Source organism: Coregonus lavaretus, assembly GCF_964263955.1.
Source record: "Coregonus lavaretus genome assembly, chromosome: 28".
Lineage (NCBI taxonomy): Eukaryota > Metazoa > Chordata > Actinopteri > Salmoniformes > Salmonidae > Coregonus > Coregonus lavaretus.
In genome coordinates, this window is record NC_140015.1 from 28,283,302 (window position 1) to 28,302,965 (window position 19,664).

At 40.7% G+C, this 19,664-nt stretch overlaps 1 protein-coding gene across 2 annotated transcripts; it reads left to right on the forward strand.

Moving 5' to 3' along the window:
• Positions 1-1,479: 1,479 nt before the first annotated feature.
• LOC311103775 (interferon-induced protein 44-like) lies at positions 1,480-11,082 on the forward strand. 2 transcript variants are annotated; one of them, XM_084145427.1, is made up of 8 exons: positions 1,480-1,529; positions 2,953-3,029; positions 5,131-5,164; positions 5,541-5,742; positions 7,577-7,729; positions 9,329-9,521; positions 9,971-10,071; positions 10,476-11,081. In XM_084145427.1, the coding sequence occupies exons 2-8, from the start codon at positions 2,978-2,980 to the stop codon at positions 10,641-10,643; spliced, it is 903 nt and encodes a 300-aa protein (XP_084001553.1). In that variant the 5' UTR covers positions 1,480-1,529; positions 2,953-2,977; the 3' UTR covers positions 10,644-11,081. The 2 variants fall into 2 exon arrangements, with proteins under 2 accessions (XP_084001553.1, XP_084001552.1); XM_084145426.1 differs by lacking the exon at positions 1,480-1,529 and having other exon boundaries at positions 2,932-3,029; positions 10,476-11,082.
• Positions 11,083-19,664: the final 8,582 nt, after the last annotated feature.

Consider the following 19,664-nt stretch of genomic DNA (forward strand, 5'->3'; position numbering starts at 1 on the left):
AAGATAGCCCTATTTGGTAAAAGACCAAGTCCATATTATGGCAAGAACAGCTCAAATATGCAAAGAGAAACGACAGTCCATCATTACTTTAAGACATGGTCAGTCAATCCGGAAAATGTCAAGACCTTTGAATGTTTCTTCAATGCAGTCGCAAAAACCATCAAGCGCTATGATGGAACTGGGTCTCATGAGGACCGCCACAGGAAAGGAAGACCCAGAGTTACCTCTGCTGCAGAGGATAAGTTCATTAGAGTTACCAGCCTCAGAAATTGCAGCCCAAATAAATGCTTCACAGAGTTCAAGTAACAGACACATCTCAACATCAACTATTCAGAGGAGACTGCATGAATCAGGCCTTCATGGTCGAATTGCTGCAAAGAAACCACTACTAAAGGACACCAATAAGAAGAACAGACCTGCTTGGGCCAAGAAACACGAGCAATGAACATTAGACTGGTTCCAACCGCCATGTCTTTGTGAGACGCAGAGTAGGTGAACGGATGATCTCCGCATGTGTGGTTCCCACCGTGAAGCATGGAGGAGGAGGTGTGATGGTGTGGGGGTGCTTTGCTGGTGACACCGGCTGTGATTTATTTAAAATTCAAGGCACACTTAACCAAACATGGCTACCACAGCATTCTGCAGCGATACGCCATCCCATCTGGTTTGTGCTTAGTGGGACTATCACGTGATGTTCAACAGGGCAATGACCCAACACACCTCCAGGCTGTGTAAGGGCTATTTGACCAAGAAGGAGAGTGATGGAGTGCTGCATCAGATGACCTGGCCTCAACAATCCCCCGACCTCCACCAAATTGAGATGGTTTGGGATGAGTCGGACCGCAGAGTGAAGGAATAGCAGCCAACATGTGCCCAGCATATGTGGGAACTCCTTCAAGACTGTTGGAAAAGCATTCCAGGTGAAGCTGGTTGAGAGAATGCCAAGAGTATGCAAAGCTGTCATCAAGGCAAACGGTGGCTATTTGAAGAATCTCAAATATAAAATATATTTTGATTTGTTCAACACTTTTTTGGTTACTACATGATTCCATATGTGTTATTTCATAGTTTTGATGTCTTCACTATTATTCTACAATGTAGAAAATAGTAAAAATAAAGAAAACCCCTTGAATTAGTAGGTGTTCTAAAACGTTTGACAGGTAGTGTATGTTTTTAAAACCATATTTTTTATTTGTTCTCATAAATTACATATTGCCTTTGCTTGTTGGCACAATAAAAGTGGCCCTTTTTAAAAATGTATTATCAGCTAGTGATATTGCAATGTGTTGAAATGTGGGATTGTATTTAGAAGGTTTCCTCATTACCATATGAATGTGATGTCATCAATTGTGCTGCTGGCAGAATAGAACTGGGTGTGACATTCTTGATGCAGATAATACCAAAACAGAAACCAAAACCAAACAAAAACGATCCTCAGAGAGTTATAAAAAGGAGTGTCAGACTTAACCGTGACACTTATTTGGAACTTCATCGAATTATTGACACATCTTATCACTGGAAGACTTGAGGTAGGCTATAGACAATGTCTATCTATTTTTTTAATTTATTTTTATCATTGATGCAATGTTCAGAAATTAAGCATAAATAAGATGGTGGACTTTGCAGATAGGTTCAAGCTACCACAAGCTGACTGATGGATGTACAGTACTGTATCTACAGCCTGTCACTGTATAAAAGCTCCATCTAAAAAAGCCCTGTTCACACCTTGTGTTTACACCTGATTTTTGTGATTCAATCACCATGATCAGATTACTCTCCAACTATGGTTCAGGGGGTCCACACCAGGGTTTGCGTCAGTTCTGAATTGAACTGAGAATACATTTTAAATTCCAATTCACATCTTGAGTTTGAATGATAAATTGTCTGTACCGTAAAATCAACTTTTACCCAATCTACTTACCTATGTGCCTTTACTCTGGGAATGGTAGGTTGAAGTCTGTCTGCTATTTATTGTTGTTAGGGCATTCATTAAACAATAGGGTCAGTCCTCTTTTAACTTTCATAAGGTTCAAAGTTAACTTGTTGCTGTATGAAAGGACTAAGTACCTATGTCTACGTATGCTCATATATATATTTTAAGTGACCCAATTGTTGAAATTGCTGTTATTTGTAGTCCTGGATAATGTTCTGTACATTTACAGACTATACATAAAGACATTCTAGAAAATCAGCATTCCAATGACATGAGTACTGCATGTATTTCCTAAATTAAGTGTAAACTCAATTGCAGATATGGTGGTGTGCAGAACACCTCTGAGGACACAGAAACAGACCATTTGAAAAAGTATTTTAGAAATTGTGTTTTCAAATAGTGATTTCAATAGAAAGTGTTTACACTAAGACATGTGGAACACCAAAAAATTTATGGATTTGGGGGTATGTTTTGCTATTGTTTGTTCAATAGTTGCCTTGTTTACACCTTGAGCTAACATGTTTGTTTTGTGATCTGATTGATATGATCATATCAATATCTGATGAAGGTTTGTCGTCTTTACACATGGTATTAAAATGTGTCTCTTATCCATCCACTGTGTTGCATTGGGACCAGATTTCCTGGTTACACCAACTATTGATGCCATAAGTCAATGGTGCTACCTGTCAATGATTTTAGAAGGCGGTATGAATATGATTTGAATGGTTTGACCATCCAGATCTGTTTACGCTTGATTGATATCCAGATGCAATTGGTCCCTGATTACCTCTGGGGGTGGTCTGGCAGATCTGATCACGATCAGATCACAATGCGTCTTTTAATTGTCTACCCTGTCAAAAAATGTGGGCACAATTATAATGTGGACAAGATGAAGACAAAGGATGCATGTTAGCACCAGGTATAAATGAGGCTAGTGAATCAGCAAATCTCATTGATAATTTTTGTTATTGTGTGTGTGTGTGTTTTTGTTTGTGTAGAGTATTTATTTTGTATTTCAGTTAAGAATAATTTGAGGAGAAAGGCATGGGGTTGTTTAAATCCAAACCTAGCCCTCCACCTCCACGTCCACTACCAGGTAATTAGTATGTTTATACAGTGGGGAAAAAAAGTATTTAGTCAGCCACCAATTGTGCAAGTTCTCCCACTTAAAAAGATGAGAGAGGCCTGTAATTTTCATCATAGGTACACGTCAACTATGACAGACAAATTGAGAAAAGAAAATCCAGAAAATCACATTGTAGGATTTTTTATGAATTTATTTGCAAATTATGGTGGAAAATAAGTATTTGGTCACCTACAAACAAGCAAGATTTCTGGCTCTCACAGACCTGTAACTTCTTCTTTAAGAGGCTCCTCTGTCCTCCACTCGTTACCTGTATTAATGGCACCTGTTTGAACTTGTTATCAGTATAAAAGACACCTGTCCACAACCTCAAACAGTCACACTCCAAACTCCACTATGGCCAAGACCAAAGAGCTGTCAAAGGACACCAGAAACAAAATTGTAGACCTGCACCAGGCTGGGAAGACTGAATCTGCAATAGGTAAGCAGCTTGGTTTGAAGAAATCAACTGTGGGAGCAATTTTTAGGAAATGGAAGACATACAAGACCACTGATAATCTCCCTCGATCTGGGGCTCCACGCAAGATCTCACCCCGTGGGGTCAAAATGATCACAAAAACGGTGAGCAAAAATCACAGAACCACACGGGGGGACCTAGTGAATGACCTGCAGAGAGCTGGGACCAAAGTAACAAAGCCTACCATCAGTAACACACTACGCCGCCAGGGACTCAAATCCTGCAGTGCCAGACGTGTCCCCCTGCTTAAGCCAGTACATGTCCAGGCCCGTCTGAAGTTTGCTAGAGTGCATTTGGATGATCCAGAAGAGGATTGGGAGAATGTCATATGGTCAGATGAAACCAAAATAGAACTTTTTGGTAAAAACTCAACTTGTCGTGTTTGGAGGACAAAGAATGCTGAGTTGCATCCAAAGAACACCATACCTACTGTGGCATGGGGGTGGAAACATCATGCTTTGGGGCTGTTTTTCTGCAAAGGGACCAGGACGACTGATCCGTGTAAAGGAAAGAATGAATGGGGCCATGTATCGTGAGATTTTGAGTGAAAACCTCCTTCCATCAGCAAGGGCATTGAAGATGAAACGTGGCTGGGTCTTTCAGCATGACAATGATCCCAAACACACCGCCCGGGCAACGAAGGAGTGGCTTCGTAAGAAGCATTTCAAGGTCCTGGAGTGGCCTAGCCAGTCTCCAGATCTCAACCCCATATAAAATCTTTGGAGGGAGTTGAAAGTCCGTGTTGCCCAGCGACAGCCCCAAAACATCACTGCTCTAGAGGAGATCTGCATGGAGGAATGGGCCAAAATACCAGCAACAGTGTGTGAAAACCTTGTGAAGACTTACAGAAAACGTTTGACCTGTGTCATTGCCAACAAAGGGTATATAACAAAGTATTGAGAAACTTTTGTTATTGACCAAATACTTATTTTCCACCATAATTTGCAAATAAATTCATTAAAAATCCTCATTTTGTCTGTCATAGTTGACTTGTACCTATGATGAAAATTACAGGCCTCTCTCATCTATTTAAGTGGGTGAACTTGCACAATTGGTGGCTGACTAAATACTTTTTTTCCCCACTGTATGTACGCAGGTGTTTAATCAAAATGTGTCATAAAAAATAGTTCCAGAAAATGTATTAAACTTCCATTGAAAAAAAATAAATAAATCAAATCAGTGATTTAAAGGGATCAGACCTTTAACCTTACCTTGGCTGCTTTCAACTGACCCAGAAAGATCCCCCCCAAAAACATCAGCTACGATATTGTTTCATGCTGTATGTAGGCATAAAACTTCTTAAGGTTCTTTTTTAAAAACTTTGAGTTTGAGGACATTGTCATGCTTTATAGAGCCTCATGTTATGAATATGCCCATTTAGCTTGCATTAAGTTTAGGATCTACTCCAAGGAGGCTAAATGGTGTTGTAAATGGAGTAATGTTGTGGAGGGTCATGCCTTTTCAATTTCAGTCCCGGGAGAGTTTAGTCCAGGGGAGGGTCATGTAATTTGTAATTGATGAAATTTAAATATTTCATGAAATATATTTCATGAGTAGTTGTTTATCAGAATATGTACTGACTCTTTTGTTTAACAGCTTTTGACAAAGAATGGAGACACACATCTTGGGGGTAAGTACAGCATACCCACAGGGGGTATGAAAAATAAAAATGTATGCACTAACTGTAAGTCGCTCTGGATAAGAGCGTCTGCTAAATGACTAAAATGTAATGTAATGTAGATGCACAAAAATATATGGAAATCTGAGAAAAGTGTAAGATTGATCGTAAGTCTAATTTGTTTGGTCTCAGGTCACTACAACTCCAATGTGGATGTTTATGTTGTAAACTACCCTAATACCCCTACTTATATTTGATAATGAACCAGGGAGAGACATATTTTTAAGTAGGTGTGGTGGATTGTTGAATTACGTGCTTCAGAACTTAATCAAGATTTAGCCTAACCCTTTCTCTAACCCTTTCTCTGGTTTTTACTGCCATCTAACAGTCATAAAGAGGAAATGCTGCAGAAACTGAAAGACTATGTGCCTGAAAACCCTCAAGTGAAGACAATCAGAATCCTCCTCCATGGACCAGCTGGAGCGGGCAAGTCCAGCTTCATCAACTCCATCAACAATATCTTTCAGGACAAATGTATGAGCGTTGCCTTAGCTGATAATGCTTCTGCAGGTGCAAGCTTCACAAAAAAGGTACATTCTTAGGTATTACAGTGGATTGCGAAAGTATTCATCCCCCTTGGCATTTTACCTATATTGTTGCCTTACAACCTGGAATTAAAATAGATTTTTTGGGGGTTTGTATCATTTGATTTACACAACATGCCTACCACTTTGAAGATGCAAAATATTTATTTGTGTGAATGAAACAAGAAATAAGACAAAAAAACAGAAAACTTGAGCGTGCATAACTATCACCCCTCCAGAGTCAATACTTTGTAGAGCCACCTTTTGCAGCAATTACAGCTGCAAGTCTCTTGGGGTATGTCTCTATAAGCTTGGCACATCTAGCCACTGGGATTTTTGCCCATTCTTCAAGGCAAAACTGCTCCAGCTCCTTCAAGTTGGATGGGTTCCGCTGGTGTACAGCAATCTTTAAGTCCCACAAATTCTCAATTGGATTGAGGTCTGGGCTTTGACCAGGCCATTCCAAGACATTTAAATGTTTCCCCTTAAACCACTCAAGTGTTTCTTTAGCAGTATGCTTAGGGTCATTGTCCTGCTGGAAGGTGAACCAGTCTCAAATCTCTGGAAGACTGAAACAGGTTTCCCTCAAGACTTTCCCTGTATTTAGCGGCATCCATCACTCCTTCAATTCTGACCAGTTTCCCAGTCCCTGCCGATGAAAAAATATCCCCACAGCATGATGCTGCCACCACCATGCTTCACTGCAGGGATGGTGTTCTCGGGGTGATGAGAGGTGTTGGGTTTGCGCCAGACATAGCGTTTTCCTTGATGGCCAAAAAGCTCAATTTGAGTCTCATCTGACCAGAGTACCTTATTCCATATGTTTGGGGAGTCTCCCACATGCCTTTTGGCAAACACCAAACGTGTTTACTTATTTTTTTATTTAAGCAATGTTTTTTTTCTGGCCACTCTTCTGTAAAGCCCAGCTCTGTGGAGTGTAAGGCTTAAAGTGGTCCTATGGACAGATACTCCAATCTCCGCTGTGGAGCTTTGCAACTCCTTCAGGGTTTTCTTTGGTCTCTTTGTTGCCTCTCTGATTTATGCCCTTCTTGCCTGGTCCGTGAGTTTTGGTGGACGGCCCTCTCTTGGCAGGTTTGTTGTGGTGCCATATTCTTTCCATTTTTTAATAATGGATTTAATGGTGCTCCGTGGGATGTTCAAAGTTTTTGATATTTTTTTATAACCCAACCCTGATCTGTACTTCTCCAAAACTTTGTCCCTGACCAGTTTGGAGAGCTCCTTGGTCTTCATGGTGCCGCTTGCTTGGTGGTGCCCCTTGCTTAGTGGTGTTGCAGACTCTGGGGCCTTTCAGAAAAGGTGTATATATACTGAGATCATGTGGCAGATCATGTGACACTTAGATTGCACACAGATGGACTTTATTTAACTAATTATGTGACTTCTGAATTTAATTGGTTGCACCAGATCTTATTTAGGGGCTTCGTAGCAAAGGGGGTGAATACATATGCACACACCACATTTCCGTTATTTATTTGTTTATAATTATTTGAAACAAGTTATTTTTTTCATTTCACTTCACCAATTTTGACTATTTTGTGTATGTCCATCACATGAAATCTAAATAAAAATCAGTTTAAATTACAGGTTGTAATGCAACAAAATAGGAAAAATGGCAAGGGGGATGAATACTTTTGCAAGGCACTGTATGTGACACATTCAAAGTAGCAATTGTTCACAACAATATATATATATATATATATATATATATATATATCCTATATCTAACATATTCATTACATGAAATCTAAATAAAAATGGAATTAATGCAGTATGATTTTTATACAGTACGTAGTTGTAATTTTGCAATGTATTTTTACAGTATGAAACCCACAAAATTGTGAAAGAAAAACCTGGAACCTACTACCCCTTCCAATTCTATGATGTCATGGGCCTGGAGAATGGTATTGACAAAGGAGTTGATGAGGCGGACATTATCAAGGCCCTGAAGGGGCATATAAAAGAGGGTTACACGGTAAGAACTGAACACAGCAACCTCTCAGTCTGTAAATATGTTTGCTGTATACAGTACCAGTCAAAAGTTTGGACACACCTACTCATTCAAGGGTTTTTCTTTATTTTTACTATTTTCTACATTGTAGAATAATAGTGAAGACATCAAAACTATGAAATAACACATATGGAATCATGTAGTAACCCAAAAAGTGTTAAACAAATCGAAATATATTTATATTTGAGATTCTTCAAATAGCCACCCTTTGCCTTGATGACAGCTTTGCACACTCTTGGCATTCTCTCAACCAGGTTCACCTGGAAGGCTTTTTCCAACAGTCTTGAAGGAGTTCCCACATATGCTTAGCACTTGTTGGCTGCTTTTCCTTCACTCTAACATCCAACTCATCCCAAACCATCTCAATTGGGTTGAGGTCGGGGGATTGTGGAGGCCAGGTCACCTGATGCAGCACTCCATCACTCTCCTTCTTGGTAAAATAGCACTTACACAGCCTGGAGGTGTGTCATTGTCCTGTTGAAAAACAAATGATAGTCCTAATAAGCCCAAACCAGATGGGATGGCGTATCGCTGCAGAATGCTGTGGTAGCCATGCTGGTTAAGTTTGCCTTGAATTCTAAATAAATCACAGACAGTGTCAACAGCAAAGTACCCCCACACCATAACACCTCCTACATGCTTTACGGTGGTAAATACACATGCGGAGATCATCCGTTCACTCACACTGCGTCTCACAAAGACACGGCGGTTGGAACCAAAAATCTCAAATTTGGACACCAGACCAAAGGACAAATTTCCACCGGTCTAATGTCCATTGCTCGTGTTTCTTGGCCCAAGCCGGTCTCTTCTTCTTATTGGTGTCCTGGTTTCTTTGCAGCAATTAGACCATGAAGGCCTGATTCACACAGTCCCCTCTGAACAGTTAATGTTGAGATTTGTCTGTGACTTGAACTCTGTGAAGCATTTATTTGGCTAGTAACTCTAATGAACTTATCCTCTACAGCAGAGGTAACTCTGGGACATCCATTCCTGTGGTGGTCCTCATGAGAGCCAGTTTCATCATAGCGCTTGATGGTTTTTGCTACTGCACTTGAAGAAACGTTAAAAGTTATTGAAATGTTCCGTATTGACTGACCTTCATGTCTTAAAGTAATGATGGACTGTTGTTTCTCTTTGCTTATTTGAGCTGTTCTTGCCATAATATGGACTTGGTCTTTTACCAAATAGGGCTGATTGGCTCAAATGCATTAAGAAGGAAAGAAATTCCACAAATTAACTTTTAAGAATGCATACCTGTTAGTTGAAATGCATTCCAGGTGACTACCTCATGAAGCTGGTTGAGAGAATGCCAACAGTGTGCAAAGCTGTCATCAAGGCAAATGGTGGCTATTTGAAGAATCTCAAATCTCAAATATATTTTGATTTGTTTAACACTTCTTAGGTTACTACATGATTCCATATGTTTTATTTCATAGTTTTGATGTCTTCACTATTATTCTACAATGTAAAAATAAAGAAAAACCCTTGAATGAGTTGGTGTGTCCAAACTTTTTACTGGTAGTTTATAATAAACATTATTGTTTTTCACTATTTTTTCACCAGTTTAATCCCATATCACCTTTAACCGAGGAGAATAAGTACTATGTGAAGGCCCCCACTCTATCTGACACAGTTCACTGCCTAGTTAGTGCAATACCAGCTGATAAACTGCCTATGATGAATGCCAACAAGAATGATGAGAATACTGATGTCTTCAAGAAGATGAGAGCCATCAGACTAGCAGCAAGTTACATAGGTAACACGTTTTTATGGAACATTGTTTATAATATATAATGTTGGTGGCAGGGTCTCATCATACAATTGACTAGTCGGTGCATATCAGCCCATATCAGAGCAGCGTTTGAACCCTTGGGCGCCTTCAGCAGGACACAACGTTTTGGAATGTTCAGATAGAAATATGTAGTGTAGAACAAACATGCCTCTCCGACCTATAGACCATGTAATCATGTCCGCTCTATTCATGGCTATTCTATCTGCAACATTCAACAACGTTTGGAAAATGAATGTTGCCCTGGTCTTGAACCCAGTTTTAAATATGTGTTTTTTCACTAATAATACAGTATATTTTCATGTACAATAAAAAAATTACTTAATACATACACAAACTGACATGATACTTTAGACCTTTAGTAGTAATAAGATGGAAGAGACACAAGATTCAATTGGTTTCCATGTATTTGGCAGGGATTCCCCAAATGGTTATTCTCACCAAAGTGGATTTAGCCTGTCCATTGGTGAGGGAAGACCTGAGAAAGGTCTATCTGAGCAAGTATATAAAGGAGAAGGTAAGTGAATTATATTTTTTAAGTTTACCTAGAAATGCAAGTATTTGCAGATTCGGCGCTCCATAGTCTCACTTGATGAGGAAAACATTTACATGTTATATCTGTCGGGAGACTGTGTAATATGACTGATAATGTGGAACAATTATATTGGTGCGCTGGTTTTGTGTTACTGACTATTTGGATTAATCATGTACGATTTCGCAGTTTTCATTAGTTTCATATCCTGGACTGGTTCTGGGTTGCCAAGATATGCACTCCTGGACCATAGGCCCTGGCCTACAGTATGAAATAAATGGTTTGAGGGAGCACTTTAATTTATGCTTTTTCGTCTCCCTGGGAGATACATGTCCAAATGTATTATTCTACTCATCTGATTGAATTCCAACCATATTCTTTCATTGCAGATGGAGCAGTGTAGTAATGAACTGGGAGTACCAGTAGGCTGCATTATGCCTGTGAAGAACTACCACGAGGAAATCGACTTGGATGATGACATGGATGTGCTGCTATTGAGATCACTGAAGCAGATGGTGAACTTTGCAGAGGGCTTCAAGCTACCACAAGCTGACTGATGTATATACAGTACTCCATCTATAGCGTGTCACTGTATAATACCTCCATCTAAAGAAGCCCTGTTCACACCTGGTATTTACACCTGACTTTTGTGATCCAATCACCATGATCTGATTACTCTCCAACTATGGTCCAGTGCGTCCACAAAAGGGATGGCATCATTTCTCAATTGAACTGAGAATACATTTAGAATTTCATTCAAATCTTGAGTTTGAATTATAATTGTCTGTACCGTAAAATCAACTGCTACCCAATCTACTTAGCTCTACTCTGGGAAAGGTCTGTTGAAGTCTGTCTGTTATTTAGTGTTGGTAGGGCATTCATTAAACAATAGTGTCAGTCCTCCTTTACCTATAATAAGGTTCAAAGTGAACTTGTTACTGTATGAAAGGAGTAAGTATCCATGTCTATGCTCATATTTTATAAAGTGAGTATTATAATTGTTGAAATTCCTGTTATTTGTAGTCCTGGATGATTTACTGTACATTTACAGACCATAGATTAAGATTAAGATCTCTTTGTTGGTCAATTGCACACAAGGTCCAACCAAAATGTTACTTCCGCTTCTAACCCAACCCCTCCGAAAGACACACATACATACACATACAGGTTATGGAGAGGCGTGGGAGCCGGCCACACTGGGTGCCCTGGGAGCTGTTGCTGTGTGTGGGGGGGGGGGGTTAAGTGACTTGCTCTAGGGCACAACGGGAGGCAATGGCATCTGGGAATTGACACCAGCAACCCTCCGGTTGCCAGCTCACTTCCCCCCAGATTTTTCCCGTCGGACCCTGGACTCGAACTGGCAACCCTTAGGTTGCTGGCTCGCCTCTCCACCCTGACATCGTTGAAAATTAGCATTCCAGTGGCATGACTCCTATATATGGGTTTCCTAAATTAAGTGTCAATTAACTCTCTCTATTGCAGATATGGTGCTGTGCAACGTCAACACACCTCTGAGGACACAGAAACAGACCAGTTTTAAATAGTGTGTCTAGAAATTGTGTTTTCAAATAGTGATTTCAACTAAGACAATACACTAAGACAACATGGTCACGTGGAACACAAAAAAATTGATGGATTGTTTGGTACTTTCAAAAAGGACATAACCTGTTCTTACTAATTCTAACTAAGTTTCTCTGGATAAGAGCGTCTGCTAAATGACTAAAACGTAAAAAACGTAAACTAATTAGATCAATCAATTTCCCTACCAGCTACAGGCATGACATACAGTGAGGGAAAAAAGTATTTGATCCCCTGCTAATTTTGTACGTTTGCCCACTGACAAAGACATGATCAGTCTATAATTTTAATGGTAGGTTTATTTGAACAGTGAGAGACAGAATAACAACAAAAAAATCCAGAAAAACGCATGTCAAAAATGACCCCTCTGCAAAACATGACTTAGTACTTGGTGGCAAAACCCTTGTTGGCAATCACAGAGGTCAGACGTTTCTTGTAGTTGGCCACCAGGTTTGCACACATCTCAGGAGGGATTTTGTCCCACTCCTCTTTGCAGATCTTCTCCAAGTCATTAAGGTTTCGAGCCTGACGTTTGGCAACTCGAACCTTCAGCTCCCTCCACAGATTTGTCTATGGGATTAAGGTCTGGAGACTGGCTAGGCCACTCCCAGACCTTAATGTGCTTCTTCTTGAGCCACTCCTTTGTTGCCTTGGCCATGTGTTTTGGGTCACTGTCATGCTGGAATACCCATCCACGATCCATTTTCAATGCCTTGGCTGAAGGAAGGAGGTTCTCACCCAAGATTTGACGGTACATGGCGCCGACCATCGTCCCTTTGATGCGGTGAAGTTGTCCGGTACCCTTAGCAGAAAAACACCATCAAAGCATAATGTTTCCACCTCCATATTTGACGGTGGGGATGGTGTTCTTCGGGTCATAGGCAGCGTTCCTCCTCCTCCAAACACGGCGAGTTGAGTTGATGCCAAAGACCTCGATTTTGGTCTCATCTGACCACAACACTTTCACCCAGTTCTCCTCTGAATCATTCAGATGTTCATTGGCAAACTTCAGACGGGCCTGTATATGTGCTTTCTTGAGCAGGGGGAACTTGCGGGCGCTGCATGATTTCAGTCCTTCACGGCGTAGTGTGTTACCAATTGTTTTCTTATTGACTATGGTCCCAGCTGCCTTGAGATCATTAACAAGATCCTCCCGTGTAGTTCTGGGCTGATTCCTCACCGTTCTCATGATCATTGCAACTCCACGAGGTGAGATCTTGCATGGAGCCCCAGGCCGAGGGAGACTGACAGTTATTTTGTGTTTCTTCCATTTGCAAATAATCGCACCAACTGTTGTCACCTTCTCACCAAGCTGCTTGGCGATGGTCTTGTAGCCCATTCCAGCCTTGTGTAGGTCTACAATCTTGTCCCTGACATCCTTGGAGAGCTCTTTGGTCTTGGCCATGGTGGAGAGTTTGGAATCTGATTGATTGATTGCTTCTGTGGACAGGTGTCTTTTATACAGGTAACAAGCTGAGATTAGGAGCACTCCCTTTAAGAGTGTGCTCCTAATCTCAGCTCGTTACCTGTATAAAAGACACCTGGGAGCCAGAAATCTTTCTGATTGAGAGGGGGTCAAATACGTATTTCCCTCATTAAAATGCAAATCAATTTATAACATTTTTGCAGAGGTGGGTAGAGTAGCCAAAAATTGTACTCAAGTAAAAGTACTGTTACTTCAGAATAATATGACTCAAGTAAAAGTAAAAAGTAGTCATCCAAATAATTACTTGAGTAAGAGTAAAAAAGTACTTGGTGAAAAAACTACTAAAGTACTGAGTAACTGTTGAGTAACGTCTGATTTATTTTTTAACACAAGACAACAATCAGACAGACAAAAATACAAAATAATCATCTTTAATGAATTACAAAATAGCTTAAATTAAAATAATTCAGGTAAATTCAAGTATAAAAAAATTAAATAATAATAAATAAAAAATAAATAAATAAGCACAAGTAACACACATTTCCAAACCTTTATACTTTTTTTTACCAGGCAGAACTAGAATGAGGCAGCCCATAAACTCTCATAAACTGTGTGTGTGTCTCCACAGTGACAGAACAACAGAAGGAAACACACAAACATTTTATACCAGGCATGCTGAACAGAAAACTGCACACCAGAAGGAAGCGGTCAACGTAAAATAATCAATAGGTGTTGATTAGGCCTACTCAGTACCTTTGTATTGCATGGCAAGCAACAGCCCTTTTTCTGTGTGCCTAGAAATGAATACTCTGACCTGTGATTAGGCCACACTGCACATCTCACTGAGCAGAGGAAAAGAGCAGCAGTACACATCAACTGAAAAAGCACCAGTCCATGATAGATGGCCAAATAAAACAATATTGCAGGCCTAGTATCCCAGAACACAAATTAAGCTGAATGCATGTTCTCTAGAAGGCATCAGAGGAGAGTGATGTAGTTGTAGATCGGGCATTATGTTTACTTCCAGTTCCAATATCTAACAAGAAAAGTCAGCAAAAAAAAGTCACTAACTATATTGCCACCCTGTGGTTTGTCACTGACACACTATAATCCTAAATGACAGTAACATTATACAGAGTTATATAGGTCAAGGTCTACTGGTTCACATTTGAATTGATAAACAAGTATATTTACCAGCATTTAAGATGTTCTCCTCTGTGGTCCAGGATGTTCTGAATCTTGGTAGGAGTATTGCTGCTGCAATCAGCTCAGGCTCTTTCATGACGTCTCCAAAACATTTCTGGATCCCTTGCTGCAGGGCGTGAACAAGAGGTGTACACATTTTGCAAGTTGACTCCAACTTCTTCAGCTTGTCCCGCAACTGGTAAAGTGTTGGCAGCAGGAGGCCATATGCACAGATGATTCCCCTTGGAGGATATTAAGGGCCATGGCAACAGGCTTCATCACAGCAGCATACTCGACCAAAAACCCATTTTCAGCTGGATTGAACCTATAAAAGATGTAACGATAAAACAATGACTTATAGCTATTTCTGGTACAATGTCTTTATTATGCATTGTACATGTTAAATACAAAAAATATATATATATATTTCATTCAAGTCATCCACAATTGTCACACCACCATGCAAAGAAAACTTAGTTACTTGAGACAAGTGGATTCACCCATTAATCAGCAAGGCTTATTTACTTTTATTATTCTTTAAAAACAAAATATACATTTTGTCAACTTACATCTTTATCTTTAATGCTGTGCAGACATTGCGAATTGCTTGTTCTCCTTGCTCTCGGTGAATGCGCACAATCCTTTCTACAGCGAGGAACAGGGAGCTCCAGCGTGTCTGATTGGGTCGGAGAAACTGCAGCTTGCATTCACGTTCCACTGTTTCATGAGCCATGGTTGAGCTGCTGGTTTTATTCCAAAGAGCATGACATTTTGCAAAAGCAGACCGAGACAGCCTCTTGTAGGTTTCGTTAGCAGCTCCTCCTGCAGCAGTGGCATCAACTGTGGATATAAGATTGAGGAGATGGCATGCACACTTTTGGTGCCTTGGAAGTTGGTACTCAAGGCCTGTGTTGTCATCCAGAATTGCAGACATCTTGATACTCCACCTCTGACTCACTCTGATCTTCTGTTGCATCATCAAGGGTGGAGTCACTCTCCTCTTGTACATTGATGGCTTCCTCCTCTTTCTCCTCACCATATAATCGAAAGGAAGTTTGAGCCACTGTCTGTTGTCGTCCTGGTCACTTTTTCCCTGATGTGGTACTCAGTATGTATTTCCTCTAATGCAGCAGCAAGGACATCAAACGTGTGCGAGCCTTTGACAGGTCTACAAGCCAATGTGGAGTGCCTCTCCAGTGAGGTGTTGTCTATCCAGTGACAGGTGACACCTAAGTAGCTACGTTAGCAAAAGAGTTCACAGCACTCAGCTTTTTGATGATTATGCTCTTCTTGTGTTTTGCAGCTTCTTGTATTCTTGTGCATAACGTTTTCCTTGTCATTACTGTATGAGGTTGCAAGGTTTCTATCAAAGTATTGAAGGATGGCGTCTCAACCACAGAAAATGGTTGGTTGGCCTCACATACAAAATTTAGCATCAGCTTGTCAAGCGTTGCTTGTGTTACCCGCCCTGGGGCAGCAAAGGCTGTGATTTTTGCATTTTTCACAAGAGTATCACTGGAAGAGGAGGACTTACGCTTTCTGTGGTTCTCTAGTAAGTCTGTGTACTTTGCCAGTTTGTTGGGGTGAATCCTCTGTGGACAAAAATAAAATATGTGAGGCTACAGGGAGATCAAGACATTAAAAGAGACTTATTATCACATCAAATTAGGATATATATATATATATATATATATATATATATATATAGAAAATGTTTAAAACATATGTAACCTAAAAGACAAACATTCGCCTATCCACAGCAAAAAAAAACGAATTTAGGAAACTTACAGTTACATGTTTCCTCAAGTTAGATGTTGAGTTCTTGAATGCTGAAATGTCCGTTTGTTTTGGTAGACACAGAAGACACCACATAATGTAGCTGTTCTTTCGCACTTTTACTAAGGTAAACATGCTTTCAATATGAGGCCAGGGGTGCGGGTGTTCCTCCTCGTCTGTGTCTGCATTGCCGACGGCTAATTCTGACATTTTTGTGTTGCTATGACTGTAAAGCCAACCCGTCCCGCCGCTGAGATTGAGTATGGTAAAGTGACGAGACTGCACAACTACGTTTGATTGGTGAAACACAGTCACGTGGTAGAGCCTTAGCGGAAGTCTCTCTCTCTCTGTCAAAATAAAACATTAAAATAAGGCATATGCGGGGGGATAAAGACAATGACGCGTAGAATACCAAAGAGGTAAAAAGAAAAGTAACGACCTCATTGTAGCCTAATGTAGCGGAGAACGAAGTGCTGCTGGATATGTATAACAAAGCCACCCTCAAAAACGAAACCTATTTGATTAGTAGAGACCCTACTGAGCATTTCCCACCCCACTTTAGCTGAGACAGGTAGAATAGTTATCTCTCTACAACCCAATATGTATCCCATGTACAGTATTGCATTGGGGGCTATGGAGGGGTGGAGAACGAAGTGCTGCTGATTCACTTTCAGTGAAGAAACTCTGGTACAACAAAGCTATGGGGATTGCGCTCTAGCGCCCTCTACTGAAGAATTTTAGAATCATGCCTGACAAGGCTAGAACAACCATGTGCCTCACCGGATGCCCCTCCTTCCATATAATATAACCTGAGGCATGGATGAGGTCGTTCCTTCAATTCTTCTGTTCTTAACCTTGTGCTGATCGGAACGCGAAGTATATCAACCTTTACGCTGATTTAACTGTCCCACTTAAGGGGAGCGTGCTCACCCTTTTGGACTTTGTATGTTAAAGTTGGGTAGTTTCCAAACAAATTAGGTTTGCTAGTTATTCTTCTACCTGTTACGCTGAGCTAACTGTAAGTAAGATGGCTATTAGCCTACGAGTGATTCAACAAAGGCTGGCAAGCCGGGTTAGGGTTCAAGACCATGCCCAAATAAAATAAAGATGCTCACGTTTTGACGTGTATGGCGTCGTGTGGGCGAGCGGTTTGCTGATGTCAACGTTGTGAACAGAGTGCCCCATGGTGGCTGTGGGGTTATGGTATGGGCAGGCATAAACTACGGACAATGAACACAATTGCATTTTATCAATGGCAATTTGAATACACAGAAATACTGTGACGAGATTTTTTTAAGGTATCTGTGACTAACGGATGCATATCTGCATTCCCAGTCTTGTGAAATCCATGGATTGGGGCCTAATTAATTAATTTTAATCAACTGATTTCCTCATATGAAATGTAACTCAGTAAAATCTTTGAAATTGTTGCATGTTGCATTTATATTTTTGTTCAGTATAGTTACAGTGGGGGGAAAAAGTATTTAGTCAGCCACCAATTGTGCAAGTTCTCCCACTTAAAAAGATGAGAGAGGCCTGTAATTTTCATCATAGGTACACGTCAACTATGACAGACAAAATGAGATTTTTTTTCTCCAGAAAATCACATTTTTAATGAATTTATTTGCAAATTATGGTGGAAAATAAGTATTTGGTCAATAACAAAAGTTTCTCAATACTTTGTTATATACCCTTTGTTGGCAATGACTCAGGTCAAACGTTATCTATAAGTCTTCACAAGGTTTTCACACACTGTTGCTGGTATTTTGGCCCATTCCTCCATGCAGATCTCCTCTAGAGCAGTGATGTTTTGGGGCTGTCGCTGGGCAACACGGACTTTCAACTCCCTCCAAAGATTTTCTATGGAGTTGAGATCTGGAGACTGGCTAAGCCACTCCAGGACCTTGAAATGCTTCTTATGAAGCCACTCCTTCGTTGCCCGGGCGGTGTGTTGGGGATCATTGTCATGCTGAAAGACCCAGCCACGTTTAATCTTCAATGCCCTTGCTGATGGAAGGAGGTTTTCACTCAAAATCTCACGATACATGGCCCCATTCATTCTTTCCTTTACACGGATCAGTCGTCCTGGTCCCTTTGCAGAAAAACAGCCCCAAAGCATGATGTTTCCACCCCCATGCTTCACAGTAGGTATGGTGTTCTTTGGATGCAACTCAGCATTCTTTGTCCTCCAAACACGACGAGTTGAGTTTTTACCAAAAAGTTATATTTCGGTTTCATCTGACATTCTCCCAATCCTCTTCTGGATCATCCAAATGCACTCTAGCAAACTTCAGACGGGCCTGGACATGTACTGGCTTAAGCAGGGGGACACGTCTGGCACTGCAGGATTTGAGTCCCTGGCGGCGTAGTGTGTTACTGATTACATTACATTACATTTACATTTGTCATTTAGCAGACGCTCTTATCCAGAGCGACTTACAGTTAGTGCATACATTATCATACTAATCTCTTCAAATTGCATTCAATACAATATTCAGGGTTTCGCGAATGAGCTGCTTAGTTTGATACACCGACCACACGGTTAACAGCTATAGGCAGTAACCTGCCTACCTGATGGTAGGCTTTGTTACTTTGGTCCCAGCTCTCTGCAGGTCATTCACTAGGTCCCCCCGTGTGGTTCTGGGATTGTGATCATTTTGACCCCAAAGGGTGAGATCTTGCAAGGGAGATTATCAGTGGTCTTGTATGTCTTCCATTTCCTAATAATTGCTCCCACAGTTGATTTCTTCAAACCAAGCTGCTTACCTATTGCAGATTCAGTCTTCCCAGCCTGGTGCAGGTCTACAATTTTGTTTCTGGTGTCCTTTGACAGCTCTTTGGTCTTGGCCATAGTGTGACTGTTTGAGGTTGTGGACAGGTGTATTTTATACTGATAACAAGTTCAAACAGGTGCCATTAATACAGGTAACGAGTGGAGGACAGAGGAGCCTCTTAAAGAAGAAGTTACAGGTCTGTGAGAGCCAGAAATCTTGCTTGTTTGTAGGTGACCAAATACTTATTTTCCACCATAATCTGCAAATAAATTCATAAAAAATGTGATTTTCTGGAGAAAAAAAATCTAAATTTGTCTGTCATAGTTGACGTGTACCTATGATGAAAATTACAGGCCTCTCTCATCTTTTTAAGTGGGAGAACTTGCACAATTGGTGGCTGACTAAATACTTTTTTCCCCACTGTACTTCCCTCCCTGAGAAACCCTCGGAGAGTGGGGTCACGGCCAGGGTCTGCCATTATCAACGGCGACCCTGGAGCAATTACGGTTAAGTGCCTTGCTCAACGGCACATCGACAAATGTTTCACCTTGACAGCTGTGGGATTCAGCCTAGCGAGCTTTCGGTTACTGGTCCAACGCTCTAACTGCTAGGCTACCTACCACTTTTGAGTGCGGACACACCACACTTTTTTACTTATCTGGATTCACAGGTTTTATGCACCAATTGAACTTCTGGGAGAGGGCCATGGTCCATTTTAGATGTTTGAATTACAGGTGTGCCAGTGTACAGTATGTGTCAATGGGTGTTGGAACACTAATAACACATCAGGACATATTCTTATTAGCAGCAGTATTATTAATACTATCACTATGCCCTTT

Excerpts from the sequence above, each read along its gene's own strand:
- LOC311103775 (XM_084145427.1), top strand. The coding sequence starts at position 2,978 with ATGGGGTTGTTTAAATCCAAACCTAGCCCTCCACCTCCACGTCCACTA. Across the intron at positions 3,030-5,130 it reads ACCTCCACGTCCACTACCAG|CTTTTGACAAAGAATGGAGA; the intron begins GTAATTAGTATG and ends TTTGTTTAACAG. Across the intron at positions 9,522-9,970 it reads ACTAGCAGCAAGTTACATAG|GGATTCCCCAAATGGTTATT; the intron begins GTAACACGTTTT and ends TGTATTTGGCAG.